The sequence below is a fragment of the Schistocerca piceifrons genome, chromosome 5, assembly GCF_021461385.2.
Source record: "Schistocerca piceifrons isolate TAMUIC-IGC-003096 chromosome 5, iqSchPice1.1, whole genome shotgun sequence".
Lineage (NCBI taxonomy): Eukaryota > Metazoa > Arthropoda > Insecta > Orthoptera > Acrididae > Schistocerca > Schistocerca piceifrons.
The window spans coordinates 520087789-520108685 of record NC_060142.1 but is presented as its reverse complement, the minus strand read 5'-3'; the positions used below and the strand labels follow the sequence as shown (position 1 = coordinate 520108685).

At 40.4% G+C, this 20897-nt stretch overlaps 1 protein-coding gene across 2 annotated transcripts in view; it reads right to left on the bottom strand.

Moving 5' to 3' along the window:
- Positions 1-20897, bottom strand: part of LOC124798690 (guanine nucleotide exchange factor subunit Rich) — a 305412-nt gene that overhangs the window by 91956 nt on the left and 192559 nt on the right. For both annotated transcript variants that reach the window (XM_047262195.1, XM_047262196.1), the window contains 2 exons: positions 14169-14408; positions 13970-14084 (listed from right to left, as the gene is read on the bottom strand). In XM_047262195.1, the coding sequence (XP_047118151.1) occupies positions 13970-14084; positions 14169-14408 (355 nt within the window). The remainder of the gene's footprint in view (positions 1-13969; positions 14085-14168; positions 14409-20897) is intronic.

Below are 20897 nucleotides of genomic sequence, written 5' to 3'. Positions count from 1 at the left end.
TGGTATCACTGCCGCCGAACATACATTGATACGCTAATCTAATGTCTGTATGCCTTCGCCACACAGGCGACGCATGTGTAAACATATTTCTTTACCAATGACTAGCATCTGTGACCCGCATATAAGGCCATGTTTGGCACCTGAGGATGGCCGGACGATACGCGGCCGAAATATCAGTGGAGGAAACTCTGTTTGCACGGCTGCATCCTCGAAATTTAATGGACTATTCATTATGCCACGAGAAGTTGAAAATGCAGATATTTTCAGGTTCTGTACCCCACTTTTACATCAGTACCTATTTAAAAGGTTGTTAGTAATAAAAGTTAAGCACATTTAACAAAATATGATTTTTTAAAGTTTTTTTTTGTGGGTAGGTACAAAGTTCTTCTTCGAATCTCTTAATATAATTTATGGAAAATATGTCGGTATTGCTAATGTTAACAATGAGACTACAATAAAATAAAGCTACAAAATATCACACTTACAAACCATGCAAAAACTGACAATTTTGCAAACCACTTATTCCTTTATGTTACGCAGCAAAAAGAAAGTAATTGGTTGGAGAGAAATCACCCTGCATCCCTCATCAGGTGAGAAGGGCAGGATACAATGAAAGTGAATTCAGCTGTGTGTAACTAACTTTTAAAGGATTGCAAGCCTAATATGTTGCCTTACCCTGATCAGCCTCAGCATTTTTTGGGATGGTCCCTCTAATGCTGGATTCATACTTTACAATTTACAACCAGTTGTTTCTGGCCACTACTCTACATTCTTAAATGTTAGTTGCAACTGATGTGTGAGATCTGGAAGGCTAGACGAAGTACAAAAATTGAAAAATAATCCAAAAGGAGCACTGTACAAAGTTCCATAGACTATTTACAGCTTCAATATTTAAAAAAAATGATCAAAAAATGGAAAGTCCAGGTTGCAATATCAACAAAATTATGAGGAGGAAAGATTGCTACTCACTGTAAAGATTGCACTTTGAGTTGCAGACATGCACAATGAAAGGACTGTTACATATAACCTTTTGACCAAAGTCCTCTTCAGAAAAGAGAAATGCACACACATTCACACAAACAAGAACACCTCTCTCTCTCTCTCTCTCTCTCTCTCTCTCTCACACACACACACACACACACACACACACACACACACACACACACACACACACACACACACACACACACTTACGCACACGCGTGCGCTTGAGCGAGCGACTGCTAACTCTGGCCATTTCAGCCAGACTGCAACAGAAATGTGTTTAACAGGAGCAACAACCTGAAACAGCTGGGAAGGGTGAGGGATAGCAGGATACAGATGTGAGGAGAGGAATAAGCAATGCCTGGTGGACAATGCAGAGACTAGACGTGGCAGGACAGGGCTGAAAGGTGCAGTGTCGAGAAGCTGTGTGGCAGAGAGAGGATGGGGAAAAATGGGGAATGGAAAGGAGAGGAGCAGAGAAGGGGAAAATACTGGAGAATCCACCAGCAGAGAGCAGCACACAATGAGGGTTAGGGGAGGCAAATCGTGAGGAGGTGACAGGATAGAAGGGCCGGAAACAGTTTTGTGCAGAGTGCGGCGACAGTAAGTTACCAGAAGTTGAGGCTGAGATGGTTTCAGAAGCGAAGAATGTGTTGTAAGGATAACTCCCATCAGCACAGTTCAGAAAACCTGGTTGTGGAGGGGAGGATCCTGATAGCCTGGGTTGTGAAGCAGTCATTGAAATCAAGTACGTTATGTACAGCTGCATGTTGTGCCACAGTATAGTCCACTTTGCTCTTGGCCACAGTTTGGTGGTGGCCATTCATTCTCGTGGCACCTAATTTGTAGTCATACCAAAATAAAAGGCTGAACAATGTTTGCGGCAGAGCTGGTGTATAACAAGGCTGCTTTCACACTTGGACACGCCTCTGATGAGGTAAAATAAGCCAGTGACAGGAATGGAATAGGAAGTGCTGGATGGCTGGATTTGGCATGTCTTGCATCTCGGTCTTCCACAGGGATATGATCCCTTTGGCAAGTGGTTGGGGTTGGGAGTTGCCATACAGATGGACTAGGATGTTGTGGAGGTTAGGTGGGCAACACACCTATTTATGGGCCGTCTAAAAGAAACTTTCTTGGCCCCAAAAAACCCAAACCCCTGGTCTGGTTCATGTCCATTGATGGTATGCTCATGATGTGGACACAGGGCCAGGACATCCTGTCCTCATTCCTTCACAATCTCAACACATTCTCTCCCATTCACTTCACTGGGTCTTCCTCAATCCAGCATGCCACTTGATGGATGTTGTCTCATCCTCTTTGATGGCTCTATCCATATCTTTGTCCACATTAAATCCACCAACCACCAACAGCACCTGCACTTCGGCAGCTGTCAACACTTACACACCAAAAAATCCCTCCAATATAGCATGACAAAAAAATGGGACAGTGTACCTGTAGTGACAAGAACTCCCTTTCCCAGTATGCTGAAGGTCTCACAAAGGCCTTTACAAAGAGAGAGAATCCCCAGACCTTGTCCGCAGGCAGATTTCCTTTGCCATATCCCCACACACCTCTACTCTTCCCACCATCCTCAAGAGGCAGCTGCAGACAAGCGCCCCCTTTGTCACCCAATACCATTCCAGGTTGCATCAACTGACCAACTGACCACATCCTTCATCAGGGTTTTGATTATCTATCCTCATACCCTGAAATTAAGGACATACTATGAAAGATCCTTTACACTCCTCCTAAAGTGATGTTCCATTGCCCACCCAACCACAACATTCTAGCCCATCCCTATGCCACTCCCAACCACAGCCCCTTGCCACAGGGCTTATACCTGGGTGAAACATTAAGGTACAAGAAGTGTCCAATCCACCTACCCAGCACTTCTTATTCCATTCCTGTCAGTGGCTTATCCTACCCCATCAAAGGCCGAGCCACCTGTGATAGCACTCATGTCATATACCAGCTCTGCTGCAATCATTGTTCAGCTGGTACAACTATCAACCAGCTGCTCACGAGGACGAATGGCCATCAGCAAACTGTGGCCATAAGCAAAATGGACTACACTGTGACATAACATGCAACCTGTCCTCCTCAAAATACACTCCTGGAAATGGAAAAAAGAACACATTGACACCGGTGTGTCAGACCCACCATACTTGCTCCGGACACTGCGAGAGGGCTGTACAAGCAATGATCACACGCACGGCACAGCGGACACACCAGGAACCGCGGTGTTGGCCGTCGAATGGCGCTAGCTGCGCAGCATTTGTGCACCGCCGCCGTCAGTGTCAGCCAGTTTGCCGTGGCATACGGAGCTCCATCGCAGTCTTTAACACTGGTAGCATGCTGCGACAGCGTGGACGTGAACCGTATGTGCAGTTGACGGACTTTGAGCGAGGGCGTATAGTGGGCATGCGGGAGGCCGGGTGGACGTACCGCCGAATTGCTCAACACGTGGGGCGTGAGGTCTCCACAGTACATCGAAGTTGTCGCCAGTGGTCGGCGGAAGGTACACGTGCCCGTCGACCTGGGACCGGACCGCAGCGATGCACGGATGCACGCCAAGACCGTAGGATCCTACGCAGTGCCGTAGGGGACCGCACCGCCAATTCCCAGCAAATTAGGGACACTGTTGCTCCTGGGGTATCGGCGAAGACCATTCGCAACCGCCTCCATGAAGCTGGGCTACGGTCCCGCACACCGTTAGGCCGTCTTCCGCTCACGCCCCAACATCGTGCAGCCCGCCTCCAGTGGTGTCGCGACTGGCGTGAATGGAGGGACAAATGGAGACGTGTCGTCTTCAGCGATGAGAGTCGCTTCTGCCTTGGTGCCAATGATGGTCGTATGCGTGTTTGGCGCCGTGCAGGTGAGCGCCACAATCAGGACTGCATACGACCGAGGCACACAGGGCCAACACCCGGCATCATGGTGTGGGGAGCGATCTCCTACACTGGCCGTACACCACTGGTGATCGTCGAGGGGACACTGAATAGTGCACGGTACATCCAAACCGTCATCGAACCCATCGTTCTACCATTCCTAGACCGGCAAGGGAACTTGCTGTTCCAACAGGACAATGCACGTCCGCATGTATCCCGTGCCACCCAACGTGCTCTAGAAGGTGTAAGTCAACTACCCTGGCCAGCAAGATCTCCGGATCTGTCCCCCATTGAGCATGTTTGGGACTGGATGAAGCGTCGTCTCACGCGGTCTGCACGTCCAGCACGAATGCTGGTCCAACTGAGGCGCCAGGTGGAAATGGCATGGCAAGCCGTTCCACAGGACTACATCCAGCATCTCTACGATCGTCTCCATGGGAGAATAGCAGCCTGCATTGCTGCGAAAGGTGGATATACACTGTACTAGTGCCGACATTGTGCATGCTCTGTTGCCTGTGTCTATGTGCCTGTGGTTCTGTCAGTGTGATCATGTGATGTATCTGACCCCAGGAATGTGTCAATAAAGTTTCCCCTTCCTGGGACAATGAATTCACGGTGTTCTTATTTCAATTTCCAGGAGTGTAGAATAGTGTTAAAAACATGGATACACTCAAAACCGTATGTTGGGGGAAACTGCTCTCTTATACTAAATAATTTAATTAGATATTATCAAACTAATATTCAAAATAATGCAGGGAGAAAAATACCATAAACAGGGAGGAATCACTGTGACTAAACAGATATTATGCCTCCCAGTACTATCAAAAAACTTGTCGAAGAAAATATGTATTGGATGATTTTGGCACAGGAAAGCTAGTCATATTGCCAATTAGAGCAAGATCAGGTTACCAACAGTGGAATGATATCTACTGAACCTACATTAGAGGGGTACCAGGATGCCATAATCCACAAAAAAACAGCAGGAGAATATATGTTCCCAGGACTTCCCCACATAGTGAGGGCAACACTGTAATAAGTACCAAGGCAAATTTGATGTTTCTGCATGAGGAGAAGTGTGTGACATGCCACAGATAATGCCAAATCCATCTCCCACATTTAAAAAAGGGTAATTTTGACTTCAGCTTTGCTAAAACTGAAGTCCCAGACACTCCTCTCAGTTTTAGTTCAATGATGCCAGAAAGCTGGTTCATGGCTGGCAGTGGCAATATTTCGAGCAAAATACTCTGCCTTGTCTCCTTTGATGGTCTGGCTATGGAAACCCATTCCTCATTACAGCATTAAGGGAACACCTAATACACTTTTCTAAAATTCTCCTGATGGGCTGGTGGAATGATTTATTGAGAACAGGCATTCTTGTCACAATCACTTCTTGCTTTACTTAATTATTCAGTGGCATTTGGTTGCCACTACCTAGAAGGAAACGAAATTTGCAGCAGTTGGTCTCTACTGAAATTTCTAGAGAACCATCACCTGTCCCCAATTTCAGGGTGGCAATCCCCACTCCCCAAGTGTACAGGCAGTCACTGTAGTTCAGAATACTTAAGAATAAATGCACCAGTGGCTTGGTGGAGAACATTCATGATGTGATCCACCTTCCTGGACATAATGTAATAAAATGGAACACATACAGCCATCCTTACGATGCTATTTATTAAATGGCTACCAGTTTCAGTGCTTCAGTAGACCATCTGCAGGCCTTGACTGACACTGAGGGAGTTAAGTCCACTCATATACACGATTCATCAGTGGCCAACATCTATGAACCATTTTTCACAAGCTACCTGTAACAGTGATGTTGGGTGTGGTTTGAGAGACAAAATCGGTGTTACAGGTACTCTATGAAACCCAGTTCACAGGTGTTAGCCACTGATGAATCATGCATACGATTGGAGTTAGTCCCCTCAGCATCAATTAAGGCCTGAAGATGGTGTTCTGAAGCACCAAAACTGGTTGTCATATAGTAAATAACATTGTAGGGACAGCTGTAGGTCTTCCCATTTCACTACATAAGTGTATGGCCAAATTCCCTTAAACTTCCAATCAGACACATGGACATACAAAAACTTTCTGGACATTGTCTCAGTGTTCAAATACAGGCAGCTGGTTGTATAATATCGTTCTGGCTTTTCTGAGCATCCGTTTCAGTGGCTTTATTTTGAACACTGCTAAGTCAGTCAAATGTATCCACATCAGGAAATGGTCAAAAGGGAGTAAATAGCTCTCTCAAGAGATTGATGGCAGAGAATGACCATACCATGTTTACCCACTTACAAGCCGAGTTTTGTTTCCAAAATTCATCATTCGAAAAATATGGCGTCATTCTATATTCAGAGATTTATCTAGTGTCTCCTACATTTAAAGATGAGGCTTTGGCTACTGAGGTTTCATACAAATTTACTTTGAACAATCCAGAAGAGCAGGGTATATCAAACAATACTTGTGTTTGAATATAGGCTTGAAATTTCACGATATGTTGAAGCGCATGATACAGTAACAGCCTTGCTCGAACAGTCTTGTGACATTTGACCCATGGTGCTAGGACAAGGGATACACGAGAAACTAGGAACTAGCCACTATAACGAACTAATGCTCTGCTTAAAAAATTGACAATTTTGTGAAAAATAGGAGGAAATAATATTAAATTCCATCAACTTACAAATTTTTGTTGTATCTGAACAGGTTCGCAATAAAAATCTGGGCAAAAATCTTCTCTTTCAAAAGTCATTACTCGATTATGAACCCAAGTCAATTTTCTATTGGGTTATCAGAAACTAATGATTCAACAAAGTGGGTTGCAAATGACAAATTCGGTCGCTATACAGCATCAGAATACAGGAGAAAATTGTTACCAACTTTTAATCAGCTTTAGAAGACGATGATGACATTCAGGTGAAACGAAAAGGAAAATTAATCCAGACTGAAATGTCTAGCAAATTTAATAAATCATATTAAACTCACTGTAACTACTGTTGTGAGAATAAATTACTCTGAAAGACCAATGGTGAAGAATGTATGAACAGATGTCACTAGATCACAGGACAAGTGAAAGTTTGAGAATTGGACTGAATAACGATTGCAATCTTTTATTTATGTATTAGTTGCTGTTGTTACATATGAATTGCAACTTACATGATATTGCTGTCAATGTTTCACTGTTGCTCATGCATAGCACGATGGAAAGTTGGATGGGGAATAGTGACCCAGGTTGGGCAGAATTACAATGAGTGTAATGAAGCCTCAGAGCATGTTTTACATTAAAATCTCCATAAAGGAGGAAGACATGGGAGTTATATTGAAAGATGAGTTAGAGCTTCTTGGTCTAATGGTTCATGAGAAGACACAGAGACTGAACAATGAGCTATCCTATGATGGACATACACAGTTACAGTAACTGCTTGATAGTTGGTACTGAGAGTGTGAGGCAAGGACTGATATGAATCATCTACAGAAATTGTTACTCCTCCTCTAGCTTCCACACAACTGATGTCGTTTGTTCTACTGAGGCTGTTGTAACCCCACAGTACAAGGGTATTAGACTCAAAAAAGTGTTTTTGTAAGCAGAAACAATCAGCTGAAAGTTTATCTAACGGAATGCAATCAAAGCACAGATCTACAAACAAACTGGCAACTATTTAAGAATACGAATGTAAAACAGTCCTTTACTGACAAACAAAAACTTGGTGATGACTAATCTTACCTAGGTGCCCCCCTGCCCCCCTCCCCAGAAAAAGACAAACATAAAAAAGTAGTTTCCAAATACATTACAAAGAGCATGCTGGCGTTTTCAGTCTCAACCACTACATATAACACACAGAATTAACTAACTACACCAGGACAGACACAAACTAAATGCCACACTCAACACCCTCACAGTACTTCAGTCAAAAACTTAAGGAAAGAAACTGTTGTTGTTGTTGTTGTTGTTGTTGTGGTCTTCAGTCCTGAGACTGGTTTGATGCAGCTCTCCATGCTACTCTATCCTGTGCAAGCTTCTTCATCTCCCAGTACCTACTGCAACCTATCTCCCAGTACCTACTGCAACCTACATCCTTCTGAATCTGCTTAGTGTACTGATCTCTTGGTCTCCCTCTACGATTTTTACCCTCCACACTGCCCTCCAATGCTAAATTTGTGATCCCTTGATGCCTCAAAACATGTCCTACCAACCGATCCCTTCTTCTGGTCAAGTTGTGCCACAAACTTCTCTTCTCCCCAATCGATCAATAAAAAAACTTTACATAACTTTTCAAAAAATAAAATTTTCTGGGTACATTTAGTATGAGTAAATTAAACTCAACAACAACTTTTCGCAGTAATTTTATTAAATTTTTTCCCTAAAAAGACCAAAATCTAACTGTATACAGCACACAGGTCATTTCTCAACTCAAAACAACGAAACAGAAGGCTTTAACCTTCCTTACCCATAGCCACATCCTGAGGGACAGGGAGAGGTATGTAGCTAACACTTGGCACGTTTACATTTTTGTAGCATACCCAAGACTTGAAAATGTTGATGTATGTATGAAAACTAGAGTAGCTTCCTAATAATGTGTTTTACAACCCTATTTATCTTTGTTTGTAAAACAGATACTACAACTTGTAAGCAATTTTCTAGCTAGTTTTAACTCCTAATTCTATTAGCAAATTAAGATGAATGTGTGTAATAGGACTAAAAAGAACTGCTATGCACAAAGAATGACAATATAATTACACTAAGAGCCTAATGATGAGCCTTCAGGGCTCAAAATGCTATGTGCATTTTAATAAAAACCACAATTTGAGACTGAATGTGGATACTTTGCCTTCTGTGTGTTCTGAATGTTAACTATCCTGTAAGTAACATGTTGTGCCCATGATGATGTTAGGTGCAGTGACCTGGGTCCCACATTCTCCACACTGATATAATAAAGCTTCAATTTTGATATAACCACACTTGGACCTTAAAATGATCCCATCATCTTCCTTCACTCACATGTATTTTTGTATGTTGACCTGGTCCTACCTAGGCCCCACGTATATTTTCACACCTTGTACCTTAAGAGCACCTCCCCATTCCCATAATCAAGCATGCACCTTCTGCCATATCTCCACTCTTATCCAGCCACTCCTCCCCTCCTCCCTCTCCCCCTTACTACAGTGCATTTGCTTTTGTCTTTTATGAGTCTGTAAGATATTTTACCTGTTCTTTATAATCCACTTTGGGTCCGTGCTTCTTCCATTTGTTTGTGCCAATACAGAAATGTCTCCCTATTTCTAAATCAGTATTCAGTCTCACATACTCTTGGCCTCCCCCCTCCCCTTAGAAATAAAATAAAATAAAAATCTGATGATCAAATTACCCATCTCCAGTTGCAGCCTATCCTGCAATGACCTCGACCTGTTCAAGTTACATCAGTCCATAGTCCTCGCTTACATAGTGCTCTAAAGCCATATAAGTAAGGGCCCAAGCCTGCTTGCACTACCACTGCTGCACCCTTAAAATCCTCCTGCTCTGCAATCCCAAATTTCTACATACCATCTCCCAAGATTTAAACTCATGCCCTCCTGGAACTGGAGTAGGACAATGCCACCTCAAAAATCTCTCCATTCTATTCACTTCATAATTGTATTTTGATGTTGCTGATCCTCCTACTTTCTGTGCTTGCTATGAAAAATTAGAGAGAAATTCCAACTTATGCAAGACATGACATTTTGCATAAGGCAGGATTTCTTTACTACTATTCATACTCCACCTATTACTATCAGTATCCACCACCACCAATGACAATGCTGTGAGTGATAATTTACAAGGCACAAGTATTTTTAACAATAACTTTCTACAAGCAAGAGTGAAAAAATGATTAAATGGTTCAGTTGAAGAAACAATAGAATATACGAAAAATGTCATTCCATAAAAATGTAATTAACTAGAAGTAGCACCAATATCCCTCACTGAAATAAATGAAATTACCGTATAAAAGTTCTAAAAAATGGGAGCTCATATGGTACAGTTGGAATCTCAAAATTTTGAAGAGTTGTCTAACTTAATAAGTAATTTCCTTATTGATATACATAATGCATCACTGGTTCAGAGAATTTCTCCAGATTGACCTCTTTACAAAAAAAGCCTAACATTCAAGAAGGAACAATTCACTTAGCATGTAACAGTTTGGGTTCCAGATGGGTTGTCAAACTTAAAATGCTTTTTATATATTCTCTTATCAAATGTAAGGGGCAATCAAAATGCTTTTTATATATTCACTTACCAAACATAAGGGGCAGTCTTGTTTGTCTGAAACCGACATCCACACATCTTTCTTTCTTCAGGTCACAAACGATATGAAAATCACACGATGAATGATCCAGGCTGTACAGAAGATGCTGCATTGTTTCCCAACCAAACTGCTGGAGTGTAGCCTTTGTCTAATTGGTGGTGTGGGGGCAGGAGTTATTCGGCGACTGGATGATTCTATCTGACATCATTTCTACGCGTTTTGACTTTAGGTTCATTGCAGTTTCAGGAAAGTGTCTTCATAGCGCCGTGCATTGATTGTGCTTCCGCACTCAAGGAACTCAACAATCAGAGGGCCCCTGCAGACAAAGCTGCACTATAACACCTGCCAATCAGACAAAGGCTACGCTTCAGCGATTTGGTTGGGAAACACTGCAGCATCGTTTGTACAACCCAGAAGGTTCGCACTTTATGGTTTTCACATTGTTGACAACCTGAAGAAAGACATGCATAGACGTCGGTTTCTGTCAGACGAAGTGCAAGAGTGGGCATGGTTGTGAATCCGTCACCAACCAACTGTTTTCTATGAAACAGGAATCAATTGTCTTGCCTCCAATGGGGATAAATGTCGTAAGGTGTGTGGTGATTAATTTTGAATGTAATGGCATCAAAAACAAATCAGTAGTGTTACTTCCAGCAAGCATTAAATGTGCCAGTTCTCCTGTGCACCCAGTATGAAGGCTAAACAAATAGTAACCAATGATTGATGACAGCCCAATGGAAACTTAGTTTTAGTTCCATCCATGAGGATGAATCATGCCAAAATCAGTTGTGCAAGTTGAACTTGGAGTTTTCAGATATCATTAACATGAGAGAAAAAAAACCTTTGATGACAAGCTAAGGGCAGAAAATTTTAGTACACCATATCGACATCTATGGGAGGAAGGAAGAAAGTAAAAGAACAGAAACCACCAACAGAAGTAATGTCAGTAGAAATAAAAAGGAAGCTAAAACAGTCTGCTAAAATATAAGGAAGACCTTGCAAAAAGTCAGAAAGCTGTCATAATGCAACATGGCGAGTGATTACTAGAAAAATTAACATGAAGTCATCAGAAAGAGATAGAAAGAAAGCAAAGTTAAAGAAAGAAGTGAATCACGGATATATTAACTGAAAATAAAAGAGTGGTGAAAGAACTGAAATGATCAGGACTAACGGGATGCTACAATAAAGAATCAGGAGGATCATAAGAAGAAGGTTAAAGATACAGCCCATGAACAAGATAAAGAGATTTTAAAGCTACAGCTTGTCCACAGCAAGTTGCAGATCTGTGCAGCAGTTTTCAGGAATGACAGGAGGCATGCCTTGCCATTGCATTAGGTCACAGGGGGGAGGGGGGGGGGGAGGGGGGGAGGGGGGGAGGGGGGGGGGTAAGAGTGCACCATTACCCACATTTTGTGCTTACACGAAAACAGAGACAACACTATCAGAAGGACTGCCTGCTTGAGTGATATGTGAATCGGATTGTAAATCATTTAATATGTTGTGATATACTGAAGCACAAGAGCTTTTACAACAACTTAGTTATTATTTATTTATCAAAAATAATGAAAAATGAAAGTAGAGGAACATAACACTTGTGACACTAAGAATCAAATACCAAAACCCAATTTTCAGAATCTGAAGAAACATCAAATTTATACAGCACAGCACAGCAGTAATGACTGGAATAAATAATTAACCATGCCTGAAATAACTGTCACAATGGTGTTTGCTCAAGATCACTGCTATCGTCTGTGTTTGATTCGAGATCATCATCATGACCATCACCACTTGAGGGCATGGCATTGATGACAACTTCAGCGACAGCCACTTCCCATTAACCCATTTCGTGACCAATACTCCTGTTCCAGCTGCTTCACTTTCCTTCAGTAAACTTCTCAGTCCTGTGCAGTAACTGATAGGAAAGCAGCATTAGCAAGACTCTGAACTCTTTCCTTTCACATTTCAGCATGGCATTGTGCTCTCTGAAATTGGTTTTATTTTAGCCCAGTCGCACAGCAGGAAACGGACTATTTGCGGCCTCCACTTTCAGTGATTTTATCCGTGACATATACCTTCTCGGCCAGTTTGTTAGCCTTTATTTTAGCTAATAGTTTGGCCTTCCTCACTGAGTTGTCACAGTCTATTTTATTGTCTCGCAACCACTCTAACATCGTAATCCTCAGATCATATTTGGTAGGCATCCTGCTGTCCTGCCTGCTATGGTTTGATGCATTACACATCAGAATTACAGAGCTGGGATGAGTATTTGGAAAAACTATACCGACAAACCACTTTTCAAAATTAGCAAAGTTCTTTTGGCTGTGGTAACCACCCACAATTGACTTTGCCCAGAACTGGAGGTCTACTTTCATGACAAATCTGTTCTTGGATCCTATGCTACCTCACACAGTAACACCTGTTACACTTTCTGCTTGCCAGTATTTGCCAAATGACATGTAGTTATCTATCCACCCTGCCCCACATTTTTCATCTGAGTCACAATCCCAAGATGGTTCATCGATTCAGTTCATTTCTGTAGTCAATGCCAAATGAAACTCAGTGATTTCAATACTTTTGCCAGGGAAGACCATCCTCATCTCCATCCAATCATCTCTTGTAAAATTGGCAAATGCTTTCACAAGCTGTATACAGTATGTTTGATATTATACTACACCTCCAGAGTGGTACGAATGATTTGTCTATTGAAATAATCTGTTTCATGTATAACGTCACCATATTTTGTCTTAAGTGAAAGAGAATGTATTTATCAGATAGTTGGACTACACTGAAAGCAAAAATGGCTCTGAGCACTATGGGACTTAACATCTATGGTCATCAGTCCCCTAGAACTTAGAACTACTTAAACCTAACTAACCTAAGGACAGCACACAACACCCAGCCATCACGAGGCAGAGAAAATCCCTGACCCCACCAGGAATCGAACCCGGGCGTGGGAAGCGAGAACGCTACCGCACGACCACGAGATGCGGGCACACTGAAAGCATTTCAATAGCAGCAATTTAATAAATCTGTATGTGCACTGCAATTTGGCACTTTGTATGAGGAATGCTAGTAGCAGAGGAATAAGGGAAAGTCCTGTTCATTAACTCTCATCCTTCATCTGATGCACCAAGATTATGATGCGCTTTCCGTAATTCTCTGCTAGGGCGTATATACATTAAAAAAAAAGTTCTTCTCAGGTGAAAATACACTACACCCCTGATGAAAGTACTTTTTTCCAAGTTATGTGGCAATATACTTTCCCTAAGAGATGTAAAACTTACCAATCCTTTGAAGGTTTTATACACTGATATAGATCTTCCAGCACTTTAGGAAATGAAACCCAGCAAAAAACAACACATTTTGGATAGATTTTTGATGCCCAGCTACACTTACACTGTATATGTGCATATTGCAAAAGTATAAAAAAAATTGCACCAAACACACAAAATTGCTTCCAAAGCACTGAAATCAAGACTGCAATGTGTGATGCACTTCCATAGCCAATGATAAATCATGTCACATTATCTCACCAGTCAACAATGAGGAGGAGGAGGAGATTAATGTTTAACATCCCGTCAACAACAAGATGAGTTTTGCAACACTTCCAGAGGAACACAACAGAAATGTATTAATGTCACTGGAACTTCAATGATGTGGTGTGTTGATATAAAAAGGAGATTGCATTTCAAAATAAAAGGGTTTCAAAACATAAATTCTTATTTTCGCTATCAGGAAAAAAACTTTTTGCATCACACTTTCACAACAAACCCATATGATTGATATCTAGTACTGTTTCTGAACTCTGAAATATCTTACCAATTGCTCTCAGGAAGCGAACCAGATCTTTGGAGAGTTCCCATCTGCAGCTGTCTAGTGCAGCATTCAGCAGAAGAGTAGCATATTGTCTGCTAACGGATGAGTGCTCTAGGTTCTAAAAGAGATCATTAACAAATATTAATGCCAGAAATGTGTAATAACTATGCTATCATAAACAAGACTCTGAATTAAAACTTACTTGCAAAATAATTAAATATGAAGCAGCTGTATCCAAATGTTTCTTCATGAGACAGTCTTGAAATAAATCTTTAGGTTTACCAGCTGCTGAGAATAGATATGGCCACAGAGCGATTTCTGTTTTACGTGCACACTGAACAACAGTTTGCAAATAAATAGGAAATTCCTGTATGAATTCAATCACACTTGGAAGCAATGCATCAGGGATAGGCTCTTTACTTGTCGCTTCTTCTTCCAAAACCTGAAAAGGGAAATACTCAACCATTAAACAGAAAATTTTCCTTACTGGGCTTGCTTACAACATATTACAGTAGTTTTTTTTTTAATTTATTTGCACAGTTGTTTGGTTCTTGACATTAGGAGTGGCTCAAAATTGACTAAATTTAAATTGTTCTCTGTTATGTATTTGATTACATATTAGTAAAAGTTACTCGCAGTTCAGATAAAATCCTTACTTATTCATACACTGGTTGAATGAACAAAAAGGCTAGTGACACTGAGCAGGTGCATCTTATTTTCTTGTAGGACACCATACTTATTTATTGTCACTAATAAGTTTTGTTTATACGTGATTAACAAAGATGGGTATGTTGCATGTAATTTGATAGCGTTAAATGATAAGATGCCATTAAGATGACAAAAAAAAAAAAAAATATTGAGAGAGAAGAAAAGCAGCACTATTCTGTTGATTATAAGTACTACACGGTCCAGTCAAATTAATGAGACCACCGCCTATATTCAATGACAATGTGCAATAGTAATTCACAGACTGCAGGTGGTAGCACTACCAATGGAAGGTATATATGAGGGGCATTTGAAAAGTCCATGCTAAGACCAAGAGATGGCAGCATCAGCGCATATCAAGGTCATGTTTAGTTAGTAGCATCTTTGGAAAGAATGCACACCAAGTTTAAGCCATATTGGTCTATTTCTTTGTGTTTGGCATTCGTGTGAATCCGAAGTCAAGTGATTGTCAAAAAATGGACAAAAATGAATTTCATGTGGTGATTAAACATTACTTTATGAAAGGCGAAACACCTCAGGAGACTAAAGAGAAGCTTGATAAACATTATGGTGACTCTGCTCCCTCAATTAGAAGAGTTTATAAGTGGTTTCAAAATTTTTGGAGTGGACATATAGGCACAAGTGATGCTGAATGTTCTGGATGCCCTGTGGAGGTTACGACTCCAGAAATCATTGATAAAATCCATGATATGGTGATGGATGACAGAAGAGTTAAGGCGTGTGAGATTACTAGTGATGTGGGCATCTAAAATGAATGGGTACATAATATTTTGCATAAACATTTGGAGATGAGAAAACTATCTGCAAGATGGGTTCCGCGATTGCTCACACTCAACCAAAAACGGAATCATGTGAAGTGTTGCAAGGATGGTTTGCAGCTGTTCAGGAAGAATCCACAGGACTCTACGCATTGTATCATCAATATGGATGAAACATGATACATTACTATATTCCTGAGACCAAACAATAATCTAAACAATGGGTTACCAAGGGAGAATCTGCACCAAAAAAAGGCAAAGACCATTCCTTTGGCCAGAAAGGTTATGACGACTGTCTTTTGGGATTCGCAATCGATAATCCGCATCTGGAAAAGGATAAAACTATTACAGGTGAATATTATTCATTGTTATTGGACCATTTGAAAACCGAGTTGCAAGAAAAACGCTGGCAACTGGACCGCAAGAGAGTCCTTTTCCATCACAACAATCCACCAGAACACACCTCAGCAGTTGTGGTCACAAAATTCACATCCCCCCCCCCCCCCCCATGCTCCAGATTTGGCTCCCTCGGACTACTATTTGTTCCCCAATTTGAAGAAATGACTGGCGGGGCAAAGATTTTATTCAAACAAGGAGGTGATTGCAGCAACTAATACCTATTTTGCAGACTTGGACAATTCCTATTATTCCGAGGGGATCAATAAATTAGAACAGTGTTGGAAGAAGTGTATAAGTATAAAAGGAGACTTTGTCAAAAAATAAAAAAGGTTTACCCCAAACACGTACATAGTTTTTATTTTTGCACGGACTTTTCAAACGCCCCTCGTAAAGCATGTCTGAGGGATGCGGAAAAGAGTGCAGTAGTTACTGTAATGCAGAAATGAAGCATTTATCTGATATTCAAAAGGGCATGATTGCTAGCTTCTGGGCCAAGGGTGGAAGCAATTTCAAAACAGCTTAGTTTTAAACTGTTCGCATGCCACCATAGTTAAAGTATATCATGCATGGCAAAATGGCGGTATTCAAAACCTGCACTGTGGCAACTGTGTTGGAGCAGGATGACAGAGGTGAACGACGGCTGCTGAGATGCAACTGAACACCCAGATGAACCAAGCAGCTATGTCGTTGCATATGTGCCTCCATAGCAGGTGCTGGTGCTGGTGAATGCACTCATGTTGACTTCTGTTCATTAGCAATGAAGGCTGGACATCCACTGAGTAGTGGCAGGTGACACTCTCAGACGAATCACATTTATGTTACATTGGGAGTGAAATGTCTGAAAGCAGGCACCCTGCAACAATTGTTGGAAGGGTCCATGCTGAAAGAGGAAGCATTATGGCCTGAGGAATGTTTTTGTGGCATTCTCTCAGTAATCTCATCATCCTGGAAGGCACGATGGATCAACACGTAGTTTCCACTGACAAGGCTGCAATAACATACAGCGACAGTATGTATGCGACACAACTCTGTTGCACCTCTTCCTTCAGTGGGGATATTAATGGTGGGGTATAAAGTTGGTAGCAGGAGTGTCATTTGGACAGATGGAGACATCCCACAAATTTGAATGGGTGGCGGACACCACTTTGTGAGGAGTGAGGACTGCAGTGGAGAACGTATTTAACCTTTCAAAAAATGATGAGAGGTAACTTAATCTCTAATGGCAAATGCAGTTCAGTTGTTTGAGTTGTAAACAAATGAGGGAAGTGTTCTTTTGCGGTTGGACAGTTGGTGTGCAGCCAGTGTTGGGTGTACAAACAGGTAACACACAAGGAATCAATTTCTAAAGAAATAAGGGAGTGTTCGTAAGCTATAAAGTAAGTTTAAAGCTGAAGAATGAAAAGTGAAACTCAGCCAGTTACAAATATGATCCAAAAAGATTATTTATCTAAGTTTGTCCGTGCAGTGTTTATGTACTTTCTCATTATTCCTTTCTCTTGATACACTTTCTTTACGATCTACATTTCGAAGTTTATTCCCATTCTTCAAATCCATCTTAATCTCCTTTTGTTAACAAATTAATCTCTTCCTGCATTAACAATTGATTTCATACACTTATACCTACTTATTTTCCAATAATCATCTCAACCAAACCATTCTAAATATCAGGTGGCTATCAGACCCATGACTACAAATAATGCTCCCCCACCCCCCGTAGAAATTTTAAAAAAGTTGCTACTTTTGAAGTACTACAATTAAAAAAGCTCAACAAAGATTTCATATAGAAATTCACAGAAACAGACCAAAATATACAAAATTTCACTAAAATTGCAAATTAGAATTTCGCAGAATTAAAAGAAGATTTAGGCACTTGTTTAGGCAAAATTTCAAACTTTAAATCTAAATTTCAAGAAATTGAAGATTCCGTTGCTGTGAAATCTTTCTGTAGTTACAGTTCATTGTGGAATAATGTTAACATAAAAACAATTTCTGGGGAGGGCACTATACATCCAATTGATTTCATGTACAAGATAAAAGATCACTCGACTGATAAAATGAGCGATAGTTTGAAAATTAAATTTTTTTAAAAGTTTTTAGATGGGGAGGCTTTGTCATGGGCGAACCAATCAATCAAACCCAAAATGTCATTTAATGAGGTAGAACAAGCTTTCATGAACAAATTCTGGTCACAAACTAAGCAAGCCAGAATTAAGTCAGAATTTTTGAATGGGCCAAATTTCAAACTGGGTAGTGGACGCATGAAAATCTTTTGTGAACAACAGTTAAGAACTTTAGTACATCTTGATAAACCACTTGATGAAATGATCCAAATAGATGCATTAAAACGTAGATTGCTGAACAGGTACAGTGGACTCTTGTCTATGGACCTGATGATACAACTGAACAATTTGTTAGATATATAGATAAATTGGATTTAGCATGGGAGAGAAATGAAAGATGTAATGACAGACCTGATGATAACAGGAATAACAACAACAGAGCCTTCAATGATCATTTTAATAGTAGATTCAGAAATGATGACAGAAGAAATGGGGAGAGGAATGTTAGGCAAAGACCTGAGAACAGGAATTTCAAACCAAGAAATAGGCAGTGGGGGTAAAATCGGGAAAACAATAGTAACAATTTTGAAAACAGAAGAAGTGGTCCGGTAAACTAAGACCTGCCTCTTTCGGAGCCTGGCGAAATGGGGCAAATAGACATGGGAATTGCAATCAGGCACACTGTAGTAATTTCAGAAGGGGAAGGGGGAGAACAAATAGACTGTACCAAAATTTTGTATCCAGAATACAACCTGAAGTGAGTAGAATGAAGTTTGATAGGGAATTTTGGAAATTTTTATCATCTCAAAACAAAGGTGAGCAAAAAAGTAAAAAAATCTGAATTTGAATTAGAAGAAAACACTTTGACAAATTTCTTTGACTGTAGTAATGCAGTAATAGTTGTTGATAGTGATGAGAACAGATCTGATGAGTATGGTTTAGTGAGAATGTTGAGTGACTGTGAAATGAGTGAAAATGCTGTGTGTGTGGAAGTTGATGTTCATGTGCTAGGCAATGGAAGCGACTAATTCCAGATGAAATTGCAGCAGATAATAGACAGGAAAATGAGGATGTGATAGAACAGAGTCGTCACAGTGTTGAGGTTGTTGAAGAAGTGTGTGAAGAGAGGGATGAGTTTGGCGTTGAAAATAGTATAAAGTGTGATGATAATGTTTCTGATGAGTGTTTCAGATGATGATGATGATAATGATGTTGATGATGATATGTTACTTACAGAACTAGATGGGATGATATATGTAGGAGTTAAAGTTGATGATTTGATGCTGAATGATTCTGGAATTTCTAGTGTGTGTTTGAGTAATGAGTTATAAACCAGTAGAGCAGTGCCTGATAGATTAATGTTACCAGCTGATGTTAGTCATGTCGTGTCTGGATGTGTTTGTGAAAATGGAAAAGATCTAATTAGTGATAGAGTACTAAGTGCAGTCAGTAACTATAGTATCAAATATCAGTATGGTGATCAAAAGTGTAAGGTCTTAAGTGAAATTTGTCAAAGTGTGTAATCAGATGATAAAATAGCCATGAAAAATGTGGAACAGTCTCCTGGCGATAATATGATTACTAAATGTGTAGAATCTGTAGTAAAAGGTAGTGATTGTGATAAAGTGGTGAAAATAGTTAGTGACTATGGTGACAGATGTAACCATAGTGGCCAAAAGTTTGAAACCATAAATGAAATTTGTCAAAATGTGCATTTAGGAAAGGAAAGTTGTTTTAGCAATTTGGAACAGACATCTGATTATAACTCAATTAGTGGATGTGTACAAGTAGTGGAGGAAGGGAATGTGTGTGTTGAAATCAGTAGTTTGCAGACAGATTTGAAGGAGCTTCGCAAAAAAATTTACCTAGTTAATGAAAGTACCGTAAAACCGAATGAACAACCAGCAAATAGTAAACTTGTGTTGAAGACTGTATACTTTATGCCACACAATACTTTGATCCAGTAGTCAAGAAAATACTAATTGAAAGAAAATAACAACTCATAAAAGGTACAAGTAATGTTCACTGCTTTTTGCAAATGCAAACACTGACGAGTGAGAAATCGAATAACTTAACACATTTGAAGCTAATACTGTAAAATATTTTTTGTAGTTTATATTCATATTTCTTTTATGTGTGGATATTTGCATATTTTACCTATATTTTGTTTATTCATAGAGTCAGGGTTGAAAAGGGTATATTTGAACACTAGTTTATGCTTTTACCTGGCATAGATTGGGGGTTATTTGATATTTATATAGGACCATTTGAATTTGTTGTTATTTGGACCCGTTTAGCATCATGATATTTGTTCTTTGATATTTGAAACAGCATTGGAAATTTATTTGTTATGCATCTTCCTTTACACAGTGAACGTCTTACTGTATACTTTGGCAAACTCCACGGTGAGTAACCCAGTGAAAGTGAAATAAGCAATAAGAGGGAATATATTTTCATTTTTGTAATCACTGAATATTTGAACACTTTTTTTGAATTCTTATGTCCATCATAAATTATGAATTAAATAGTGATTTAAGGAGTTGAAATAGTTGAGAATATATTCTGTGCACTGTATCGTCAAGGCAAAATTTGGGGCTGAACATCCTTTCAGAGATGTTTTTCATTGACATACGTCAACAGGAACAGATAAAATGTGTGACCCGACCGGGACTCAAACCCGGGATCTCCTGCTTACATGGCAGACGCTCTATCCATCTGAGCCACCGAGGACACAGAGGATAGTGCAATTGCAGGGACTTATCTCTGGCACGCCTCCCGCGACACCCACATTCTCAACGTATTGTCCCGCACTACATTCATAGTGCCCCCGCCCATTATACTCATTAGTCGCGGCGCGTTGCCGCTTCCTGTAAGAGTTCGGGCACTTTTTTTGTGCATCGGCACAGAAGAAGAAGATGGTCAAGTGGTCGGTGAGCCATTTATATATAAATAAAAACACAGATGATGTGACTTACCAAGCGAAAGTGC